Source organism: Lissotriton helveticus, chromosome 4_1, assembly GCF_964261635.1.
Source record: "Lissotriton helveticus chromosome 4_1, aLisHel1.1, whole genome shotgun sequence".
Classification (NCBI taxonomy): domain Eukaryota; kingdom Metazoa; phylum Chordata; class Amphibia; order Caudata; family Salamandridae; genus Lissotriton; species Lissotriton helveticus.
In genome coordinates, this window is record NC_136063.1 from 2,019,387,242 (window position 1) to 2,019,410,028 (window position 22,787).

At 44.9% G+C, this 22,787-nt stretch overlaps 1 protein-coding gene across 4 annotated transcripts in view; it reads left to right on the forward strand.

Moving 5' to 3' along the window:
• MAMLD1 (mastermind like domain containing 1) overlaps positions 1–22,787 on the forward strand; it is a 306,554-nt gene that overhangs the window by 246,027 nt on the left and 37,740 nt on the right. For 2 of the 4 annotated variants that reach the window (XM_078688639.1, XM_078688640.1), the window contains exon 3: positions 11,167–11,256. The exons of the other annotated variants lie outside the window; for them this stretch is intronic. In XM_078688639.1, the coding sequence (XP_078544765.1) occupies positions 11,167–11,256 (90 nt within the window). The remainder of the gene's footprint in view (positions 1–11,166; positions 11,257–22,787) is intronic. 4 annotated transcript variants of the gene reach the window in all.

The following is a 22,787-nucleotide window of genomic DNA, read 5'->3' on the forward strand; positions in this document are numbered from 1 at the left end:
AATTGGCTGGTTATTCTCCTGTTTGCGACCCCCACCACTTGTATGGTCTCTCCAGACATGGGCAGGTCTGGAACTGCAGCTGATCTGATCGTGGACCTAGTGGCTCCTGTGTCCACCAGAAAGGTCGTGGGGCACCCTGCTACTTCTGCTTCGACATAGGGTCCCCTTTGGTCCACCTCCAAGGCTGCCCCGAGGGTGCAGTCTTCTCTTTCCACTCTCTGTCCGGTTAATGGGTCCACATAATAGCACTCTTCTCCTTCTACAAACAGGGGCATCTGTCTATAGGTCTTACCCATAGTCCCTACTCGAGGAGGTTGCGGGAACTGGGCTCGGGGAGGGGCCCCCCCCCCTTTGAGCACCTTTCCCTGGTATGGCGTCACCCCTCTTGTAGGCGCTCTCTGGACCTCTTCCTCCTCTTCCTCTTGTTCTCCTATCTCTACATTGTAGGGACACTCGCGTTTCCAATGCCCCACCTCGTTACACTGGTGGCACCTTGTCGTTTTCTTCAAGGCAGCTATGTCTATTCTGGGTCTAAAGGTGGAACTCTCCTCATTGCCCTTATTCTGACTGTACTGCTTCTTTCCTCCTGTACCTGTTCCTTGCTGCTGTTGCTGCTGTCCCCCCTTTCCTGCTGCCTGCATCTGTACCACCATCAACTTTTCTTTTAGTTTCTTAGCCTTGGAGTCTATCTCATCACAGCAGTACCTGGCATACCTCAGTATTTCGTCTAGGGGTTTACTTTGCCAACAAATCGAGTGTTGCTGAATCATTAAACTAATATCCGGTCTCAGTCCCAGGACGAACTTGGACACGAATTGCCCTATGTCTTTTGGATCCATTACATCCAGGCCGCTATACTGTTTAAACGCCTTCAGCAATCTCTCGTAATATTCGTGGACGGTCTCTTTGGGTTCCTGTCTGGTTCGGTCTATTCTGACCCAATCTATGTCTTGCATTGGCACTTTCTCTTTCAGCCAAGTCATCACTCTCTCGAATTTTGCCATCACAATCTCGGACGGCCCATTAGTCTTAGCATCTCTCTCCGGCTCCGTTGTGGGCCACTCAGCGCTAACCTTGCATGCTGTCCACAGATCTCCTGGTACTACAATGTCGAACAGCGTGTTCAGATCTATCCATAGGACCTTTGAGATTTTTACAAATCTCTCGACTTGCTTGTACCACTCCACTGGGTTTTCCCGCAATTTGGGGAAGGAGGTGGTAAAAGCAGCTAAATCTCCCCTACTCCAAGGGACATGCACATAATTCCCATTTGCGACTTCACGCAAAGGGTATGCTTCTATTCCCTGCAGCCTTCCTGGTGTCGTCCCAAGCGTGCTTCTCCTGACGGTCCCTTTCTTGGACCACCTCTCTTCCCACTTATCTAGTGCCCTCCATGTCCTTATTCCAGTGATCAGTTCCCTTATGTGCGTTTTCAGCCCAATCGTTCTCCTCTCATCTAGGTCTCGATCTGTGTAATGTAGCCTGTGGTTACCCTGTAATGCTTTGGTTCTTGACAGGTCCACCATATAATTGCCTGCTAGTTCGACTAGCTTCTCATGGATTGCTCTCGCTTTTCGAGTGATGTCCTTTGCCATATACAGTATTTCATCCTGCTCATACATTTCCATTCTTTCTAAAGGCAGGATACCATCTATCATGTCATCCAGGTCTGACCTTAAGCTGGCGACATCGAGTCTCTTAGCTTTTATCTCAGCTCGCAATATGTCTTTCGAAGGGGGCTCACTGGTCTCCCTACCATCCCAACTTCGAGCCCTACGTTTGGGCTCGGGAGAGTTAATGAGTGCTCTCCCTTGCTCCCATCTCTCCAGGTCCCATGCTCGGCCATCCGATCTTGGAAGGTGATGGAACACGGGCCTGTTACCCCCACTCTTTCTCTGCCCACTCTCTTCTTCTTCTCTCCTTTCACCGTACGCCTCTCTGTTATTTTCCCTCTGGTCGCTACTCTCCCTTTGCCTAGTATCGCTCAGTATCCGATACGATCCTTCCTGGTTCCCCATATTCCCTGGGCTGCGCTCATTTCCGTCATCACAGGGACTATGGTGCGACCTCTCACAACTCCCATTCTGTTCTCTGGTGCCGGGCACACAGTGTGGACACTTAAAGCTGTTTCTGTACTCTTGCGCTCTCCTCTCCCCTTCACTGAGTATTGGGCACGCCACCCCTCCACTCCCGGGGCCCCCGTTTTCCAGGTCTGTTCTACCTCCACTCCGGGCCCAATGGGTGACTCCCCTACTATCTCTCTCTCTACAGTCCCACTCCGGGCTGCTCTCCCCAGCCCCGCAGTGAGTCCGAGCTCTGCTGTCCTGACTTTCCCTTTCAGCTTCTGCAGCTATGATGCTCTTGTGAGCCTCCACTGCCTCATCCCACTTCTTCATGTACTCATTTAGCTCTTGAAAGGATTTTCGTCCTGTTCCCCTCAGATCCGCTGGCCATCTAGGGCCCCCAGGATCCCCTCCTGGATCCTCTGCTGTGTGCATCGGGGTGCTCCACTCTCTGGGTATCGGCATCTGACTTGGGGAATTGATCGTATCGTTCCTCCTTGCCGTCTCTGCTCTTTCTCTGTCCTTCCGTACCCGTTCTTCCCCTCTTGCTCTCTCTTGGTCATATATCGATATTATAGGACCTATGGTAACAGGTACCTGTAGTGCAGCTGGTAATCCGTAGGATGTGGCGCACTCCGTTTCCGGCGCTCTTTGTACCACAAACCTCCCGACTACCTGTTGCACCTGACTAGGCTGGGACAGCTCTTTCTTTGCCTCAGGATCCCACTCTGAACTGGGAAGCGGTCTATGCTCTCCTGCATTGCCCCCCTTTTCTCCTTCACTATGCTCGACCTCTCCCCCTGCTCTATTATACGGGGGTGGCCTGTCTGTCAATAATCTGTTTATCAGGCTGTCCTCTGTTTCGCTCTCATCATCTTCTTCTAGGGGGCTTTTATTTACGGGCACCTCTAACACCGGGTATAGTTTATTTACTTCCATGTTATGCACTCTCCATCTTTTAGCATCCGCATCCCACCTGGCATCCTGCACTGCCCTTACCGATCGTTTCACCCTTTCTTGTCGTCTGTTCATATTCTTTTCATGCGCTGCCCTAATCCATGCATCAAGGGCTTCAAACTGGGTCGGTCTAGGCAAGGGTCTCATTGAGGTCATGACTGATTTTAATCGATGTAACACCTCTAATCTGAACGTCCCGTACTTCGGGAACGTCAGTTCCTCATTTCCTTCCGTGATCTTACTCCACTCTGATATCCAAAGGATCGTATGCAACCCAACATTCACTGCCATGTAACGAGCTGGCGTACCCTCCGGCGGGGCTTCTTCCCCTTCATACGATCCCCGCTTCTCTTTTTTAAACACCGCTCTCAGCCATTTAAAACACTTCATAATTATGCGCACAATATCCAGCCTCGCTACTCTGTTTACTTCCTGATGACAATCCACCAATCCTGTCGCGGCTTTGCTAACTTGGCCTATCGCAGCGCGGTCTTTCTCCGGTCGGCCAATCACGTCGCGACACTTTCTGACGTCTTTGCTAGCTGGCCTATCACAGCGCGGTCTTTCTCCTGTCGGCCAATCACGTCGCGACACTTCCTGACGTCACTTTTCTCCGCTTCGCAGCAGCACCCCTCCTTTCTCAACTCGTCTCCCGGTCATGCATGCGTCCCATTCATACACCGAAAAATGACTACTTCCGACCAAGCGGTCACTTCCCTCGACTGTACGTCCACAGTCTATATGTAATTGTCAACACAACTGACGAAATGTCTATCGTCTCTCTGATAGGTTGCTTACACACACAGTAACCTCCGACCAGCGTCCGTTACTCACGCACTCACTCTTACGTTCCCCCTATCTCGGTCTTTCGGGTGATCAATGGTACCTCATGACCCCCTTCACACTATTTGACAATTACTCTGGGTGTCCGATACACCCGAACCACTTAAGCTCTCCTTGAACTTAAGATTTCCACCGGTTGCGCGCGCTCACAACCTGTTCCACAGTCACTCTACAGACATTCAACTCCGCCAGACATTACAACATAGATACAATACAAAAACACCGCAATCTAACACGCATGACCCTTTATACTCACTCTCGACCGATACTGCTGCTTTTTCTGTCTCACGTCATCCGGATCTTCTTCGGCGGGCGGTTCTTCCGATCATCGATTTCTAGGGGCCTTGGGGTAAGCTAACCTGGCCTAGGTCACCGTCCTCAAGAAGGCAACCATCCTCTATAGCTACCAACTGGAAGGGCGAGATTTTGATCGATACCTTAACACTATTGATCTAAACCCCGATCTGGTCGACTGAACCTTTGTTGCCTGTCTTTGAGGAAGAAAGTGCCTCTCCTATCAAGTTAGTTCACCCAATAAAGGACCCCGCTCCAAAAGATCACAAACAACTTCTAGCTTTCAAAAGTTTATTGTAAAGATATGATAAGCTGCAAATACAGGCATCTCAGAATGAGATTCACGAGATACACAGGTCCAACTACATACATGTGCTCTCTGAAAGCCCTCAGACGAGCAACGGAAATTACTAACACAAGTTCTAAGAATAATAAAGCTATCAGCATTGACGCATATCTCTCCTTCATTTAAGTTGGAGGAAAACACACAGGTTAGGCTGTCCCTACCCTGCTCTAGATGGTATCCCTACTTAACCAAATCCCAACCTAACAAAGGTGTCAGCAGTGAATGACCCCCAAGGGAAGTCACTCACTCTAAGTCTCTTGGTGAAAACCTATAGTTCTCCAGTCATGACCCCTCTCTGCCTACCCATCCGCTCTCTAAAGGGTCCTCAGGTATCTGCTCTAACTCCACCCAGGGGTGCTGTCCCTAATACAAAACAGTCAACAACATTTGAGACGCCCCTTATGAGACGCCCCTCACGTGGTGTAGCTTCTGGCTTTTTCCATGCTGCTTTGTATTGGGCCTCATACGTTGGAGTTGACCTTGCTTCTCAGACTCTTCTCCGGCCCGCTGATACCCCTTAAACATTCCAGAACCCTCCTCCATGTCTGGGCCGTCTACTGAACAGACCTCTATTCATTCATTTATAATTGGATTCCCCCTTTCCTCTTGCAGACAGACATCTGCAGCCAAGAACCCAACTCTCATAGACTTCCAAAAAGGTTTGCAACATTTCTCGGCCCAGACATGTACGTGTAAATCAATGTTAAAACATTTCAGGCCTACAGCATTTCTCATAATGATTATAGCATTCAACTTCTTCATTAATTAAAGCATGTTAATACTCTTATTCTATTATTCAGTAAACACATCTATAAATCATGGCCCATTAATGCAATAGCCAAAACATTATTTCAATCTATGTCGTGAAAAGAAACACCTTCTAGCTCTGGCCCTGAGGCCTACCACATTCTGCGTTTAACCACATGCCATCTTACATTTTAGCAGCTACACGACATGAATTCAGGAATAATCACATCTAATAAAATCATATAGTGTCACACATTTCTGTATTAGTTCCACTTCTACTTAAATCTCTACATTAGCTATACATTCAGAATATAATTGCAGATACTACTAGCACTCATGGCATTTCTCCTCATGATTTGTGCTTACTACAGATAAGTGTGATGCACTCATACATTTAGGTCAGTTTGCGCTCTCTCATGTGTCAATGCATAACTGTGCTGTAACTTACAACAGCTGTAAATGCACAACACCTGTGACTCCAAAATAACATACAACAGTTGTAAATGCACAACTATGTGTACACAATAGCGCACAATGTATGTCAAAGTATGAGGCCTGTGACTCCACAATAATATTCAATGCCTGTCAATGCAAGATGCATGTGACTGCACAATAACAGGCAAAAGCTTTCAGTGCACAGCAGCTGTGACTCCACAAAAACATACAGTGGCTGTCAGTGCAATAAAGACTAAGTGAAAAAGTTGTGTGATTGTTTCTTAGAACGTTTCACAATAATATACAGTGTCTGCCAATGCACAAGGCTTGTGATTCCACAGTAACATGAGAGGATGTAGCCTTATGGTTAGAGCGGTCGACCTTGAAGCTGGAGAGCCGGGTTCGAGTCTCGGCAACGAGGTTCTACATCTTGTGATTCTGGGCAGATCACTTAATCTTCCCGTGCCTAACAAAAATATCCATCTTTAACTAAACTGGTGCTCATGTAAAGCGCTCTGATACCTGATGTCTCGGGTCTAGTTCCCGCTATATAAAACTCTAAAAAAAAAAACTAAAAAAACATTGGGTGGGTGTCAGTGCACAAAGCCTCTGACTCCATAGTAATATGCAGTGAGTGTCTATGCACAAGACCAGTGATTCCACAATAACATAGGATGGGTGTCAGGGTACAACGCCTGTGACTCCACTGTAATATACAGTGAGTGTCTATGCACGAGACCTGTGATTCCACAATAACATGGGGTGGGTGTCTGTGAATGCACAAAGCCTGTGACTCCACAGTAGTATACTGTGGGTGTCTATGCTCGAGGCCTGTGATTCAACAATAACATAGGATGGGTGTCAGTGCACAATCCCTGTAACTCCACAGCAATATACAGTGGGTGTCTATTTTGGGATGGCTTGCATTAAGCCCCAGATTACACTTGTGAGCTGTGAGTAGTGTTTTCAAACACCCTGTAGCAAAGAAATCCAAACCTGAAACAAATACGAAGAAATCTCAGAAATGTTTCAGGTTTCTTTGAGAAAAAATTAAGGGGCATATTACCAACAAATAGCAATATTTATCGCTAAGTAGGGTTAGCGGCAATATTTTTATCGCCGCGCATCATCGTTTTTTATCGCTGAGATAATTTGTTATTAGCAAGGTTTATCTCAAAAGCGATAAAAATCAGGCGAAATGCGTGAATATTGCTGAGAATACAGCGATATTCACGCATTAGCGACTAAATGCTCTTAGCCATGTTATCCACCTCCTATTGGATAACATGGTTAAGAACTGGTCTGAGCAGGCGTTGGTTTTTGGCGATAGCGGGAATATTTCCATCGCTACGCCTGCCTTGCTAATAGGCGATAGCGACGTTAGCGACTGCTTTCAGCCGCTAACAGGTTGGGTACGCCTACTTTGCATGTCATTAGCGATAAATATCGCTGACATGCAAAGCGGGCCCCAAACCGCTCGCTATCGCGTAAAAGCTGTCGATAACATCAGTTAGCGACAGCTTGCTAATAGAGCGATAGAATTATCGCTGCTTAGCGGCCCAAAACGGCCGCTAAACCGCCGATAATTGCCTATCGCCACCCTTGGTAATATGCCCCTAAATCTGTAGAAAAAAACCCTAAGAAAAACATACGGGGTCATTCTGATAACATATAGCGCTCGTCAATGTAATGCCAATATCAAAGCCCAGCAAGCTTCATTCACTTTACTTTTTTAGTATTCATGACTGTTGAACTATATAGGGTGTGTGTCTCACTTGCTGAAAGGATGCCTCACCCAAACTACCCTCTCCTGCCTCCTGGGGTCAAAGGCTCTGTACCCCAACAGGAAGAGGCATGGGCTCTGCGTGCTGCAGCCCTCCCCTGCGTGCTCATGCCCCTAAAAGTACACAAAGCATGCAGACACGATTAATAGGAGCGAGCCTCCCGGGTGATTTAAAATGGGGTTGATCACTAGGATCAGGGCTTTGAGTGGGCCGGGTCTCACCGGTGCTGAGCACCGGCAGTTTTTAAAAGGGGGCCTCGAAACGGGTCTCTATCGGGCTCTGTTTTGTGCCCTGGCACAGGCGCTGCGTTTTTTTTTCCGGACTGCAGTGACAGCAGGCACATCGATGTGCGTCTGCTCACACTGCTCACTTCTCACTAGTGGAAAGCTTACAGCAGGATGTCAGGCCAGAGGAAGGGAAATCCTTTAGATTGTAATTTTCTCTCTGGATTTCCCTGCTCTTTTTGAAACTCGGGAGCAGCAACATTGTCTTGGTGTCACCAGGGCTGTAAGTGGAAGCTTTTTCAAGTATTATATATAACAAGCCATAGTTGCTGCTTATTTATCTTATGCAACTAACAACCATTGACAAAGCCAATAGCCCTGACTTGTTGTAGGTTTGATGTTACTTGTTATATTTTATATGTGTATGCAATGACAGAAACAGCAAAATTCAAGTCGGGCGGCACACTCTGCTAAGCACAGATTTTTAGCTTGAGTGTTTTAAGCCACGCCCTTAATTACAATGGTCACGCCCCTTGTAGAGATCCCCCCAGTTATTTCATCCCACTTAAAGCCCTGACTAGGATTATTGCCTCTTTTCTAACATCACAATAAATACTCACCCCTCCTTTACTGATAATTTTTGCAGGTTCTGCCTCGAAATTAGGCCCAGAAGGAAAATGTGTTTGAATTATTTTTTTTATTCCAACGCTTCGGGCAATTTTTTAAGACGCCCCCGGAAATCTGTATTAAATGAAGTAATCTGTTGCCGGATAAGGGTTGTATTTAAATAATCTCCCTTATTTCCGCTCGAGCTGCCCGGCTCGCCCCCTGACGCATCATCAGAGACACCCTGCCGGGTGCACGGACAGCAGGGCCGCTCTCGGAGCCCGGGCACCCTGTGTGCATCAGCCAAAGGCTGCCCGTGTCCCCGGCTGATGGGAGACAGAGGCGCTCGGCGCGCACAGGAATGCTAATCCGGGGTCCTGCGCGCTGACCCGTGCCTAATGTCTTACAAGTCACATGAAGCCAGGACGGATTCCAGGGCTGAAGCTGGCAATGCCTCAGTTATCTACAAATAAACACCATTAATTGCTTTTAGAGTGTATCATGCAGGGCCTACATAACGAGCAGCTCGTTAATGTATTTGTGCCCAGGCCCCGCGTGGATCCGGAAGTGGGAGAGGTATTTAGAAGGAGCGAGCAGCCTCCCAGGAAGGGAAGGGAGGGGGGCTGTCAGTGGTGGAAAGCATCATTTGATGCTCTTGTCCCCGGTGACCTTGCTGCAAGGATGCGCCGTAGCCCGATGGAATGAAGCTGCAGGACTCCTGATCGCGGCCCTGCCCCGATGAGACGACGCAGGCAGGGGCGCCGCGGCCACGGTGGTAAATACACCCGAAAGGGAGACACCGCCTCCCAAACCGGACGCGTCGGGCCTCGTATTCTGTGGCTGCAATGCCGTGGAACGCAGTTCTCTCCGTTTTTGGTGAATGTGTGAGACTGAACCGACACAGGAAATACATCAGGAAAATCAGATAAAAGTGAAATAATGGATGCATATGAATCCGTGGGCTCCAGCCCTACTGGTAATAGTGCGGGTGGGTGGCTGGAATCAGGTCCACTTTGTTCTTTTTGCTCTCGGTGCCTTTGCTTCAGAACAAAGAGTGCTTGCTCAGAATCTGACAGAGGAGGCACTGGCAGCCTGGTGAAGGGCAGCAGGCTGGCCCGGCAGGGGGCGACACATCACCGTATAGCGAACCGGAAACACCAGCAATAATTTACAATATTAATCTTTAACACTAACACTGGTAGTTCATTGTGATAATTGTTGGGATTAATTGATATATTACAAATGTATTGGGGTGTGTATGTAGCAATAGATATGCATGCGTTGTAAGAAAAATATAAGGATACAAAAAAAAACTGGGGGTCTCTCATAGGGGCGTGGCCAATGTAATTATGGGCTTGGCTTAAAACACTTAAGCTAAAAATCTGTGCTTAGCATAGTGTACCGCCCCACTGGTAGTTTGCTACTGCTGTCATTGCCTCCAGATATATAACACAACAAGGAACATTATCCCTACAACAAGCCAGGACTATTGGCTTTGTCAATGGTTGTAAGTTGCTTAAGATAAATAAGAACTAACTATGTTTTTGCTGTATATAATACTGAAAATGCTGTAGTTTCTGTGAGCGAGGATGTGGCGTAAGGCTAGAACTGCCGACTTTCAAGCTGAGAAAGCAGCTTCAAGCCTATGGTCAGCTCAACATCTCGTGATTAAAAACATGAATATGTGCTTCTGTAATGCAACTGGCGCTCATGTAAAGCGATCCAAGTATGCGGTGAATAAAACTAAAAAACGAGTCTTTTAGAAGTTACATCAAAATCAGTGACCGGTGCTTCTATTGCAAAGTTACGTTTTTTTTTCTCCCCACCCTGAGGGTACAAATAGAGAGCCTGATAGGGACCCGTTTCGGGACCTGCTTTTAAAAACTGCTGGTGCCGAGCCCCGGAAAGCCCCGGCCCAGGTAAAGCCCTGGATACATCCATGCATCGAGGGATGGAGATGTGTCTGGGCCCCTCGCCCACTTCCACAGACTATGCCAGAAACCTTGGCAACCTTGGGTGGAAGGATCAGGGAAAAGATGAACTGATGGATGGATGAGTGGGCGTGTTTGGATGGATGGATGAGTTACGAATTCAGTAGAGTGGTATTTAAAAGAGTAGAAGGATGGGATTGGATAGGCAGGTAGACTTGCAGTTGATGCGGATGGGTGGGTGACGTTCAGTTTAATTTGTTTTTACTCCAAACGTATCTCAGGTATTTGCTGCTTGTGTGAATCTCTGTGAAGCACTCTGATGCCCTTTGGTCAAGTCTGCGCTATATAAAACTCAGTAAATAAAAAATACTAATGAATTGGCGGATGATTAAGTATTAATATTTGGGTTGCTAAACCACATATATATATATATATAAAGTCCTGGCTCCCCAAGTGCTCAGCGAGAAAACAGGAGCAGACCACAGCGCATTCCTCGAGGTGATTTTTTATTGCAGGTGAATTAAATTAAAGGAGCACCCATAGTGCACAGACAAGTGTCCAGCCTGACGCGTTTCGACTGCGACTCGTGAGAAAGAAGGCTATATTTAACCTTGGTTTTTTTCAGTGAAATATATATACATGTATATGTAAATGAACAATTACTACTCCTATGACAACATTCAGTTCATGCATATAGAGATCCCAGTCTCCTAATCAAAGCCCACCAAAGCGCGGTCAGTGTATGTGTGCATCTTGTTATCTCATAAATAACAAAAGCAGTGCTTGCCTGTTGGTCTTCAAAAACGAGTGTCACGATGAGAGTTGTGCGCGAAGACAGAAAGTGATTATATCTCAAACCTTACAGGCAGGATTATCAAACAGATGAACGATAATGATGTGAAACAAACCAAAAATACATGTCTTTTTTCTTTTCAGAGGATGCAAATTGAGGCCCAGACTTTCAGCGGGAATGTGTGGGATTTAGAAGTGCAGGAAAAGCCTGCATCTTTCTGTGGAGACGATGAGGTAGTTTAATTTATTTTGTTATTACATTTTGCAATCATTTGCTCATTTACATCTTGATTAAAAGGCATTTAAAATTGCAAATCATGGTTTTTGGATTAATGTAATTGTTAACAAAGTCTGGTTTGCACATGAGCCTTTCTACCTTCAGGGTGAATAGCAGTGAAACTGGCCAAGTGGTAGCCCCAGATGTTACCCAGGACCCACGAAAAAGACCCAACACTGAACTCTCTGCTCCCTTGTCAAAATCTCAATGAGTGGGAAAGAATTGGGCTTGGGTGTTAATAGTCTACATTTTGTGGATAATTAATTATGTCTTTAAGAGCATCAGAAAAAAAGACACAGCAGTGTAAAAAAGAAGGCCCCCAAAAGTAAAAAAATGTGGTTTACCACTGATCTTTCTCTGTGGAAATAGCTCTGGGGACTATCTCCTTAAGGGGCAAGGGTTAAGGCAGTGCATGGGTAAGAACATGTTCATTTGGTACCCCTTAATGAGGTATGTAGTAACAAGTGTGTGCAGTTCCTTCCTGTGTAAATGGAGATGCCATGATGTTGCCCCCAGGTGTTCTTCTCTTGTGTCAGAGATGGATTACCATTGTACTTAAAAATGCAGATTATTTCATTTAAAAACAGCAATTCTTTAAATGTGTCCTTCAAACTGACATGTTCAGTGTTAAAAGGGACTACCATTTGGCTGAAATCTTTTTACAGACCCAACCTCTCCTATGCGCTCTTCCATGACTGTGTTTCACCATTTAAGTTCCTAAAAAGGAGGTTATTGTTTCACAAAGAGCGCATTCCCACACCTGTGGCGGCCATTGAGGACCTCCTCCTGGCCGAGCTCCACGTGCCAGAGCGGCGCCCGCACACTCACTACTGGCAGGGAGTGTCTTTGCCACCTTCATGGGACAGGGGGCAGCAGGCCGATGGTTCTAATTACTAACTCTTCGTAAAGAATGTCCTTCCCTGAACCTCAAAAGACTGGAAATAGGGCCATGGTGGGGATATGCTGCAGCAGGTGGAACTTGTGGCTTCGTTTTATTTTCAATGAGAGTTCTACTTTAAAGGCTGTTGCTAATGGACATATAGCAAAGTGACGCACCAGAGCATGAAGAACTAGGAGCACCTTATCATTCTGCATGTGTAGATATGTTGACGACAGTGAGTATCTGAGTGATGATATACAGTAAACCATCCATTCAGGGCTACATCACAGAGTCCTGTCCCCCTGCACACCTCGTAGATGTTAAGGTACGGAGTTCTAGCAGTGAGTTGTCCATGCAGTATATACTGTATAAGTGTCCTTTTTACTAACTCATTCACCAGTTGAGAATGTCCACTCCCCCTGGCTTTCCTGATGTACCTCCAGAGAAGTTATAGACTTTGGGACTCATTTACAGTTTGGCGGATGGGAAACTCCGTCACAAACGAGGCAGGTATTCTGTCTGCATTAGTATAAGGGCGCTTTTACATACTACTGTGTTGCAGTTGTAATTAGGCAGATAGGACATACAACAGGTTTGTGCTGGAGTATCCGATCCGCCAAACTCTAAATAAGGCCACATGCTTAGGAAGTAATGTAGTTTCATCAAAGACCTAGAGGGAACGGATGTAACATCACAGCTCTTTGATCTTCTCCTTCCTTTTAATTACAGCCCAGCCCTCAGCCTTCATGCTTTTTTTTTATGGAATCTGTCGCTTTCAAACATACAGTAAGTGATAGCAGGCCAAAGAACCAGCTAGCAAAACTAGCCAAAACTAAATCAGTTTCACTTTTATAAGATCAGTAATCAGATTGGTTATTTAACAGATTGAGCGAAACAATTTACAAGTGAACCACATGAGAGGCAGCAGGCAGTGCTTAATTTGTAAAAAAACATAAGTGCCAGGGCTCTCATCAGGAGACCACTGAAGCTTGCACCACACATTGCCCCTGTCATGCTGCCATGATAGTAACAACAGAACCACTAACCATCACACTCCTACAAGTGTGACAATTCAGACTGGATGTATGACATTACAACGCATGCATTTACATCGCATGCCTTTACAACGTAAGTATTACAATGCAGTCCATTACAACGCATAGTGCTTTGGGGTGCTGGATAGTGAATAGTTTAATTTACTATTCCAACTCCAGTCCCCGTGGACACTAGGGAAGGTTATTGGATAGTAAATTAACCTATTCCCTATCCTAGAGCGCCCCCCAGAGCAATGCGTTGTAATAGTTTGCGTTGTAATGGTTGCGTTGTAAAGGCTCTGCGATGTAAAAGTTGCGTTGTAAGTGTTGTTCACCATTCAGACTATTCCAGGCCCCCAAAGCTATAAGAATGGCTTGGGAGACAGGTTATAGTCATTTTGAATGTGTATAGATTTAATAATTAACTGTTGCTGTGGTTATCTCTAAAATAGCTAGACAGCACCAACTTGTGGCAGACTGTCACAATGGCCGGTGTTGACAATTGAGTGCCGGTGCCGACCACCGGAAACCTCCGGCTCAAATTAAGCACAGGCAGCAGGTGATACCCCCAAATGAAGTTCCTGCAGACGGCCTGAATCTTCCTACTGCAGACACACATTTCCCAACTTTGAGGTGACTAAACCTATGACCTTAAAATGTGGGTTGCTTGGGCAGCTCCAGCCTGTCCTTTATTTCCCAGATGAGTACTGATTCCTGGTGAACGCTGTCATATCTTCCACACTTGACTATGGATGTGCAATTTGTTATGTATTTATAGATAGGTATTTATAGAGCACGAACCACATGCAAGGCCAACAGAATGCTTCACGTGGAACCAAATAGATACAAATTACATGTAACAAATCAGAGAACACAAGAGATTGGGAGTGGGGGAGCACTATTCTGGAAAATGAATGCTGATTAGACAATTATTTAAACTTTTCCTGAAGAAAAAAGGTTCGGGTTCAGTCTAATTGATGTAGGTATGAGGTCCCACAGTCTAGGAGACAAGCATGAGAAGGCTGGATTTGCTGTGGGGGTCATACCCAGATTGTTTATAATTAGATCTTAGAAATTTGTCTGTGTTCTAGGGTAATCCATTTTTCCTTGAAATGTCAGTGCTGCCACTACAGAATTATAATTCCATAATTTGGGCTAGGTAGCTAATCAGAAGGAAGATACTTCTGAATTCAAGCCGCATAGCTGTCTGACTTAGTCCCGCTTGTACAAAGATGTAAATTCAACCACCTGAAATTTTAAAAGTCTTTAAAGACAGGATCAAATTCACAAAGGTATTTGCCTGGGTATGTTTAGCCTACACACGCAAAAAAAACTTTTTTATGAGTGCAAACCCAATTTTTCGAATTCTGTAGAGTTGAGAAGTTGATTTTGCACTTGTAAATCGATTTACCAATGCCCAGTTTTTTGCATGATTCAACCTACACACAGGTTCAGCGAGTGAGCATTATGGGACGAAAATGCTCTGTGAGTTTGTAAGTGCATAGTAACTGGCATTACTGATTTGCTTATCCAAAAATATACATACTGTATTTTCACACAAAAAACGGAATTCATGAAAGTTTTCCAAGATTTTCCCTGGTAACGTGTGGCTCCCTCAGAATACAATAGCCGGATAGTGTTAAACTGCTGTAGAAAGATATAGGAGTTCAAGATATACTTTTGCAAATTCCTGAAAATTGTACATCTGCAGGTACTGATAAAATGCTTTCTTTCCGTATCAGGCCCCTCGACATGTCCAGAAATGTGCCCCTGATTTAGTAACCTAAAAACGATAAGGGGCTAGTCTGTTTCCCCTCAGCCTTATATACACGGTCGGGATAACCTTTGGTTTGGGTGATTCCTTACTCAAAAATGTGTATATTATATGTGATCACAGAGAAACGTGACAACCAGCCACTATTCCACATAAATCTACTTAAATCAATAGTATATAAATAATATTTATTTATAATTCATACATCAGGCTTTTAAAATACAAACATCATAAAAACCATGTACAATAAGATTGTTTCACTGTACAGATATCATTTTCTGTAGCATCGCTACCTCAATATATTTCTTTTCACCCAGAAGTTCCATAGAGGATAGGGGGATTAAAAAATTATTCCTTAAAAATATAGGTTGCTAAACCTTTCTATGTATATTTAAAAGCAGACCACGGTTCAGCAAGATATGAGTCCACGTGGAAGAACCATTAAAAAAACAGACACATTGTCCATCATTAGCCTTAATAACTGACATAATGCCCCCTTTTGCCACCTTAGATTTTCCCCAATGTTAATCTAGAAAGAGCGTTACCTCCAGCATTAATCCAGGAATAGCGGTTTCTTACTGATGGGTTTTGGAAGAGTCTCAGATATTTTATTATATTTGAATAACCCAAATATTCGGGTGTCAAGGCCGCGGAGTGTTTCTCCTTCAAACACAGGCGACATATGTATGGAAACGTATCTAGTACTAATATCTTGAAAGTGCGGCCTTGATGGCTAAGGCTGCACATCTCTCAAGAGAAGGTGTCCTTCTGTGTTCCTGCTTCCATACATTAATTATAGCGTCTCTGTATTAATCCATGTTAGAGGTGGTGGGAGGCTCAGCGAATAATCCATGTTCCTTCCAGTTGAAAGATTTGCAGGACATCAGGAAACGAGTCAATCGATGATTTTGCGCGCGGCCCTTTCCCCCGGCCGCCATGTCGCGCGGCTCGCGCGCGCGCGGCTATATTTGCCAGTCAGCTGTGTTAATCTTGTCACCGCCGCCATCAAAGCAGGAGGCTTCGCTTTGTTGTCTGAAGCCGAGCATGCTTGTGCTACAAGGACGAGGGAAGCACAACTTAAAAGAGTTTTTACAATAACATCTAACCGTGGATCACTTGCAGTCTTCAAACAGGGCGCTCGCTTGAGCGGCGGCCCCGGAGATAAGCGCGGGAACTTGAGTGTGATCGTATTTCACATGGCTTCGAATCACGCCAGCGCGAGACAGATGAAAGGGCCCCCGAGCCACATAAAGAGCTATTTTATCATGGCCATACATCAAGTTAGGGCCAAATAGTAAAAGTCTCAGAGGGTTTCTTGAAGTGAAAATATTAATTTTAACTGCAAAAGCAGAACTGAAATGAAGGTGTCTTTTTAAACGGCATCCTCAAACAAGCATTGGCAAAGCCGGTAGATCTGGTGTTGTCCACTGGATGATTGTCTTTCACAATGCCTGCTTTGTTTAGTCGTGGTTCTGGTAAAACTTTGTTGTTGGGGAAGGTGCTGGGCCCTCATTATTGTTAAAAACAAAAACCCTGGATAAAAGCATAAATATTTTTGGGTCTCAAAATGCACACTTTGTTATAGTAGTCCCTGACCCTGAAGGTCGCTACTTTGTGCGTTCCTTGTGAAAGGGTAGAATGCTGTCACTCACAGTGAAGTTAGCCAACGGCTGAATTAGGTTGAACCATTGCCCTATACTGTATGCAGTAGTGGGTGGAACACAAATGTGAATGACACATGAACAAACCAATGGATGAAGACCGCTGGCTGAAAGCCCCTATAAGTAAGTGTATTATACATATAATTTTAGTAAAATCAAAAGGAATTAGCTAATGCCAGACTTAGAAAAGAGAAACCTATTACCAATGCTTGATTACGCCTTATAACACGAGTGAGGGCATGAATAAACAATGGAATGCATTTTGTTTAGTTAAATGCTAAATAGCACTGCTCAAAGGTCTCAGTAAAAGAGAAGATTTAAATGAATGCTTTAAAGGCACATTAAAATTGATAAGTAGTGCTGTAAACTGGTCCTAAAAAGGCAAGCCTGCTAACCTTCATGAAAAGCAACTTGCAAAGAACAACTACAAAAATAAATAAGATTACTTCTGGGGTCAACAGATTGGTACCTATAGAAGTAGTTGAGGTAAGAATGGCAAATGTGAGTTTTTTTATCGAATTGTATTTCCTTTTTTTAATTTTATTGTAGGTATTTTACAAAATGTGACCTTGGTGTGATGAAGCAAGCAGGGTGTGGCCCAAAGTTTGTGCTAATTCCCATAAAGTGTAAATGTAGGTTCAGGGAGCCTAGCAGACTTGTATGTACATTCGGTTTCTAGGAATTCAAAACATTTTCCACGGATAGACCTGGAAAGCTGTGTTAGTCTCATGGTATGGTTTGTGTGAATTCTGTGTTATCAAAGGCACTGCTGTTTGAAGACTATAGAATAGAATTTAGGGAAAATTTGTGCACTGTCATATGGCAGTGCATTTGTGCAGATGCTTATTGAAATCGAAAAATGTTTTCGCCTCTGGCGAAGGACCTTCTCTTACACCCCATGACATTTGGTGGTGTTCCTTTCACCTTCATGGTAATATTGTCCCATTTTCTCTTATGGTGTGAAACAAAAGGCTTATTATCCCAAAATGAGTATGCCACACCTTTTACCTGCACTGCAAGTTTTTATGGAAATGCATGCAGGAAGCTGGCCTTCTACATAGTGTACTAAAATAAAGTACACTGTGCAGAGAGTCCAGTGGGTCCCCAATTGGATTACAGAGGCAAAAGTAGATAATACTAACGCTCTCTTTTGTGTTAATGTGGGCGAGCTGCTAGGCTTATCAGAGGGTAGTGCTAAGCATTTGTTGTAATCACATAGGCAATAAATGAGACACACTCAAAAGAATAAATCTGATACCAAATTGGAAAAATAAAATTTCTTTTGATACATGTTTTAAAACCAAGAACTTTGTTCAGAGATAAGTACAGTTTTCACTAGCAATATTCACAGGTAAGTAAAACGTTCAGACTCATGCGCTTTTATGCACAATGCAATCCTATGGGAGGAAAAGTGAAAGATGCATAAAGGTAGGTACAGTCGTTTTCAGGGTTCACCTTCAGTGTTCAGAGTGGTAGTGGGCCAGGGTTCAAAATGGTAGTGGGCCAGGGTTCAAAGTACTACCAGCAGTTCTTTGGGAATAGCCTGGGTTCTACCGGGAGCAGGGTGCTAGCAAGGCTGGGAGCTTGTCTGCTACGGTGAAGGGGGGAACCCAAAAACAGGATGCATGGGGGGACTTATGGACAAGTCCGAGGGCTCCCAAACGGGGGCTTAGGTCGCCAGGGTTCTTGGTGCACGGACACACAGTCGGTTTGCCGGGACCTGGGCAGGGTGGCTTGGGAGCAGAGTAGTTAGGTTGGATGGGAAGGGTGCGCAAAGATGCACCTTGCGTTCAGGGAGAAACAGCTGGCGGGCCGAAATTGAAGCAGCTAGGCCACTCTCGAAGTGGGTCTCAGTGATGCTGATGCCCCTCAATGGCTACTTTGCCCTGGTGCACTGAAAATCCGGGCTGGACCCTCATTGTTGGGGTTTGGTGCAGGGCAGCTGTTACCCTAGGGGTTGGTGATGCACAGCTCCGGTTGGTCCTGGTGTCTTGACACTCGGCGAGGAGACAGATCTGACCTTCCAGAGTACGGGTACCTTCTCCTGGTCATCTGCGGCATCAGTGAGGCCGGGTAGCTGCAAAGCAGTGGACTGGACTCTGATTGTTGGTGCCTGCAGACTGCATGAGAGTATCTCCTCTGCTCCAAGGGAGACTACCAGTGATTTTTGAACTGCTGGTAGGCTACCCAAGGATTTGGTAGTTCTCCAGCTCACAGGAGGAGTCACCATGTCACGATTGTCGAGAGAGGGCTGAGGACAGCAGAGTTTTGCGGCAAAGTACTGCTGCAGTTCTCACCAGGTAGTGACTCTTCTTCGCCCTTCTTCTGTTGATCCGTCAAATCTGAGTTCTCAGGTTAACTCGTGCCTCCTAAATACTAAACCTAGGGGTGTTTACTGGAAGTGACAGGTAGTGGCCAATAGACTACTTACCTTTAGGGTGTCTACACCCTCTTCTGAGGGAAGTAGACATAACTCTGACCTTGAAATGCTAATTCCGTCCAAAGCAACATGGTGGACTCTGAAAAGTGGGGTTCACATCAGCTGGCCCACCCTAGGGGTGTTGTGGGCTGAATGTGGGCACACCTCCTGAACTTACTAATTGTTCCGCTTATCTTTCCATCAAAAAGTGGGGCCAGGACATGTGGGTGGCACCTCCACTGTCTGGAGAGGCCCAGAGTTGCATAACAAAGGCAGTAGGGCCTTTGAAGCTTCCCACCCCGGAATGCCCATCCTGCTTGGAGGAGGTGTGAACACTTCCGCCCAGAGCAGGCCTTGTTCCTGACCTCTGAGTGCGAAGGCACTGACCTCAAAAGGTCAGAAACTTGTCTGTGGTGGCTGCTGGTCAAGACAAGTCAGCCAACACACTAGTAGTCGGTAGGTTCTCAGGGGGAACCTCTGAGGTGCTATCTGAATGCATTGCTTACTATATCGATCACTGGCATCAGTGAATACTCAAGACGAGATCTTTGGTACCAAACACCTTAGGGTAAAATAAAGCCATCATGTAGCTGGGGAACTCACAATGATAAGTGTCCAGTCCATGTACTTGTTATGGCTTCCCTGTGCACTTGTAATATATAAGGGTGAACTTAGATATCACTGGGACATATCCACTCCTGCAGATATGCCCACACATGAGTGTAGTGCACCCCGCCTTAGGGGTGACTTCCCTATACCACATGTAGTGCTGGCTGGCATGGCACTTCGGGATGTGTGCCATGTCGACTCTTCGGTTTTCTCTGCACTGAGTAACGCAGGCTGCAGTGGCAGTTTGCATGAACTTGGTGAGGGCTTGCTTAGGGTGGCACAATTCATGCTGCAGCCCTCTTTAGTTCCAAGGCCCTTGGAGTCAGAGGTACCTCTTACTCAGGACTTACAGGGATTATACAGGGGTGCCAATTGTGGAACAATATTACAGTTTTGTGAAAGAACACTGGTACTGGGGACCTGGTTAGCAGAAACACAGTACACCTTCAGTCAAAGTTGCATCAGATGCCAGGCAAAAAGTGTGCGGGGGAGTACTGCAAATAAACCCAAGTTTCCTACAATGTACAAAAGAGCACATGACCCGGTTTTCTGCAGGACCTACAAAGACATGCCTAGAAGGCTGGCCAGATTCAGATCTAGTTTCTGATTTTAGACCCAGACTTTAATTTTGGATAGACCTGGATATGAACTTTTTTGACATAATATAGTTAGGAATTTTGATGACGTTTCTTTGCTTTATAAATGTCACTATCTTGATTGACAGTGCTGAGGGTTCTTTAGGGAAGAAGATGCAAGAACTGAGATATTAACCCAAGCGCCCCTTCTCTCTGCCAAAACTAGAAGACATTTGTTCGAATAAAGTTAACTAGAGCAGTTAATCAGTGGGACAGCCACCCAAATAATGTATCTAGAAACTTACTTATTTAAGGACTCTTTTTTTGTGCTAGAATTAGAACGAATAGAAGTTTTAGAAGAAAAGGCAGGGGAAAGATGAGATGCTGGATGGTACACCCTATATGGAAACATCTGTTACTCTGTGAATCTTACAAACTTAAGGCAACTTTATTCAAACACATCACAAATATTGGACATTATTTTTGAGCTGGCAGCCAGTGCCAGTCAGGGTCTTCTAGGCATGGGTGAGAGCGAAGGCAGCAGTATGTCAGTAAATGAGCTGCTTGTCAAGTAACCATAACAGCGAGGCAAACATTCAGGGTGCCTTTTCTTCTTTTTTTTTTTTTTGCTGTGTTGGGTGCCCTGGGGGACAGTACTAAACTCAGGTTTTTTTTTACTGTGGGGGTTTTGGTATATCCATACCTTGTTCTAAGGCACAGCAGGACACCTCCCTATGGATACTTTTATTGCAGCAGGACCGTCTCACACATGAGGTGTAAAACAGTATTTTGTATGGGCTTGTTATAATCATAATCCATATTTGTAAAGTATGAACATATCACCCCTTAAGGTTCAGGGCACTGGGGGCCTTTAGGGAGATAAAGTGACCTATTGCCCATAGTCACATGATGCTGAGCTGCTGCTGGGGATCGAACCGTGAGCCCCGCACTCCGGAGTCAACCGCTCTGGTCACTGCGCCACACCACACCTCTTTGTTGAAAACAGTTCACAGAAACAGTGATGTGAGCAGAAGGAGAAACAACAGCATCTCACTGGAACAGTACTAAATAGTGCACTGCTCAGTTTTTTTGTTTTTTCTACATTACACATATTTACGCTGTTGTTTACAGTGTACAGTTACTCATATTTACATTACATATCTTTACATTTTTTTGTCACGTGTAGAGTTTTGCCCAGTATCACAAGACGTTGGGTTTAAAAGTGATGGCGGTATTAGAACTCTCGTTTTTTGGGTTCCAAGCCACTAAACTAGACCACCTGTGGAAGGGGTAGGGTACCAGAAGTTTCTGGACGAGGAAAAAGAGGAGGAAGTGACTGACTATGGGAGACTAAAGGGGAGAGGAAATGATGCGATTATAGAAATACAATCTGATGTGACATTATTCTTTGCAACTTTATCTAAAGCACGGACCTCTTTTCAGTGCTAGTTCGCCAGTGGCAGTTCATTTGGCAGCTAATGGAACAGTGGGAGCTGTGAACATGAACTAACTGCATTAAACATTGTTAGAGATGCATGATGAGCAACCATAAAACTTAATTTCAGATGGGAGTAACTGTCAAAAAAGAATGAAAAATGAATCTTGACATGAGGGGGTGGGGGTGTTATATAACAACAGTACTGCTCCAATCTAAACACTCATTATCTCGACACTTGAAAATTATGAATTGCAGCAAAACGTCTCATCCTTGGTTGTGGTTCTACCTTTTATGCACCAGTTTGCTCTCTGCCATAGGAGAGATTTAGGTTGCCATTATCATAGGATGTACACCTATGTGGCAAGGCAGGTTTGTGGAGTTACAAGTCGTATATGTGTCTTCTTTCACGAGTGTGTGCTATGTTAAACATGAATATATGTTCTCGGTCCTGCACCCCTATTACCAGGGCCATTAGAATTATGCGGCAGGGGAGCTCCAAATTTGCAGCAAGAAAAAGCACATTTTACTGTAAAATGCTGTAAATTTTTTTGCTAGGGTTACTTCGTTATTTCATGATTTTTATTCATGGTAACACAGTTTGGGCAAATATTTCACATCATTAGTGCCAGTAACAACCAAATACAGAAATAAACAACTGAAAGATGACCAGTTCACCTTTGCAAAGGCCTTCTACAACATGTGACCATGTCGCCACGTTTTTAGTTTCTGGTGATCTGATGAGCTAGAAACATGTTTTTGGTAAAATCTACAGATTATGTAGCAGGTGATGGACTATGTGATAAAAGTGGTAATTCTATAATCATGCGAAAAAAGCTGTTGCTTCATATTTGCATAATTTCAGAGGCCCTGCCTCTTACTTCTCAGATGACAGTACCTAGAACAATAACTTATTATCCCGTTGCCTAAACATTCAAATCTGCACGCACAGCGCACAAAACACACAGAGCGGTATTCACCACTCTCCTCATTTTCACGCAGTAGCCACGGTAGTGGAATGATTATAGTAGTACGTCCTCACTAGAAAAATGAACACTCCACCTCCACTTGAGACGTGATCAACTCAGAGTAATTTACAAA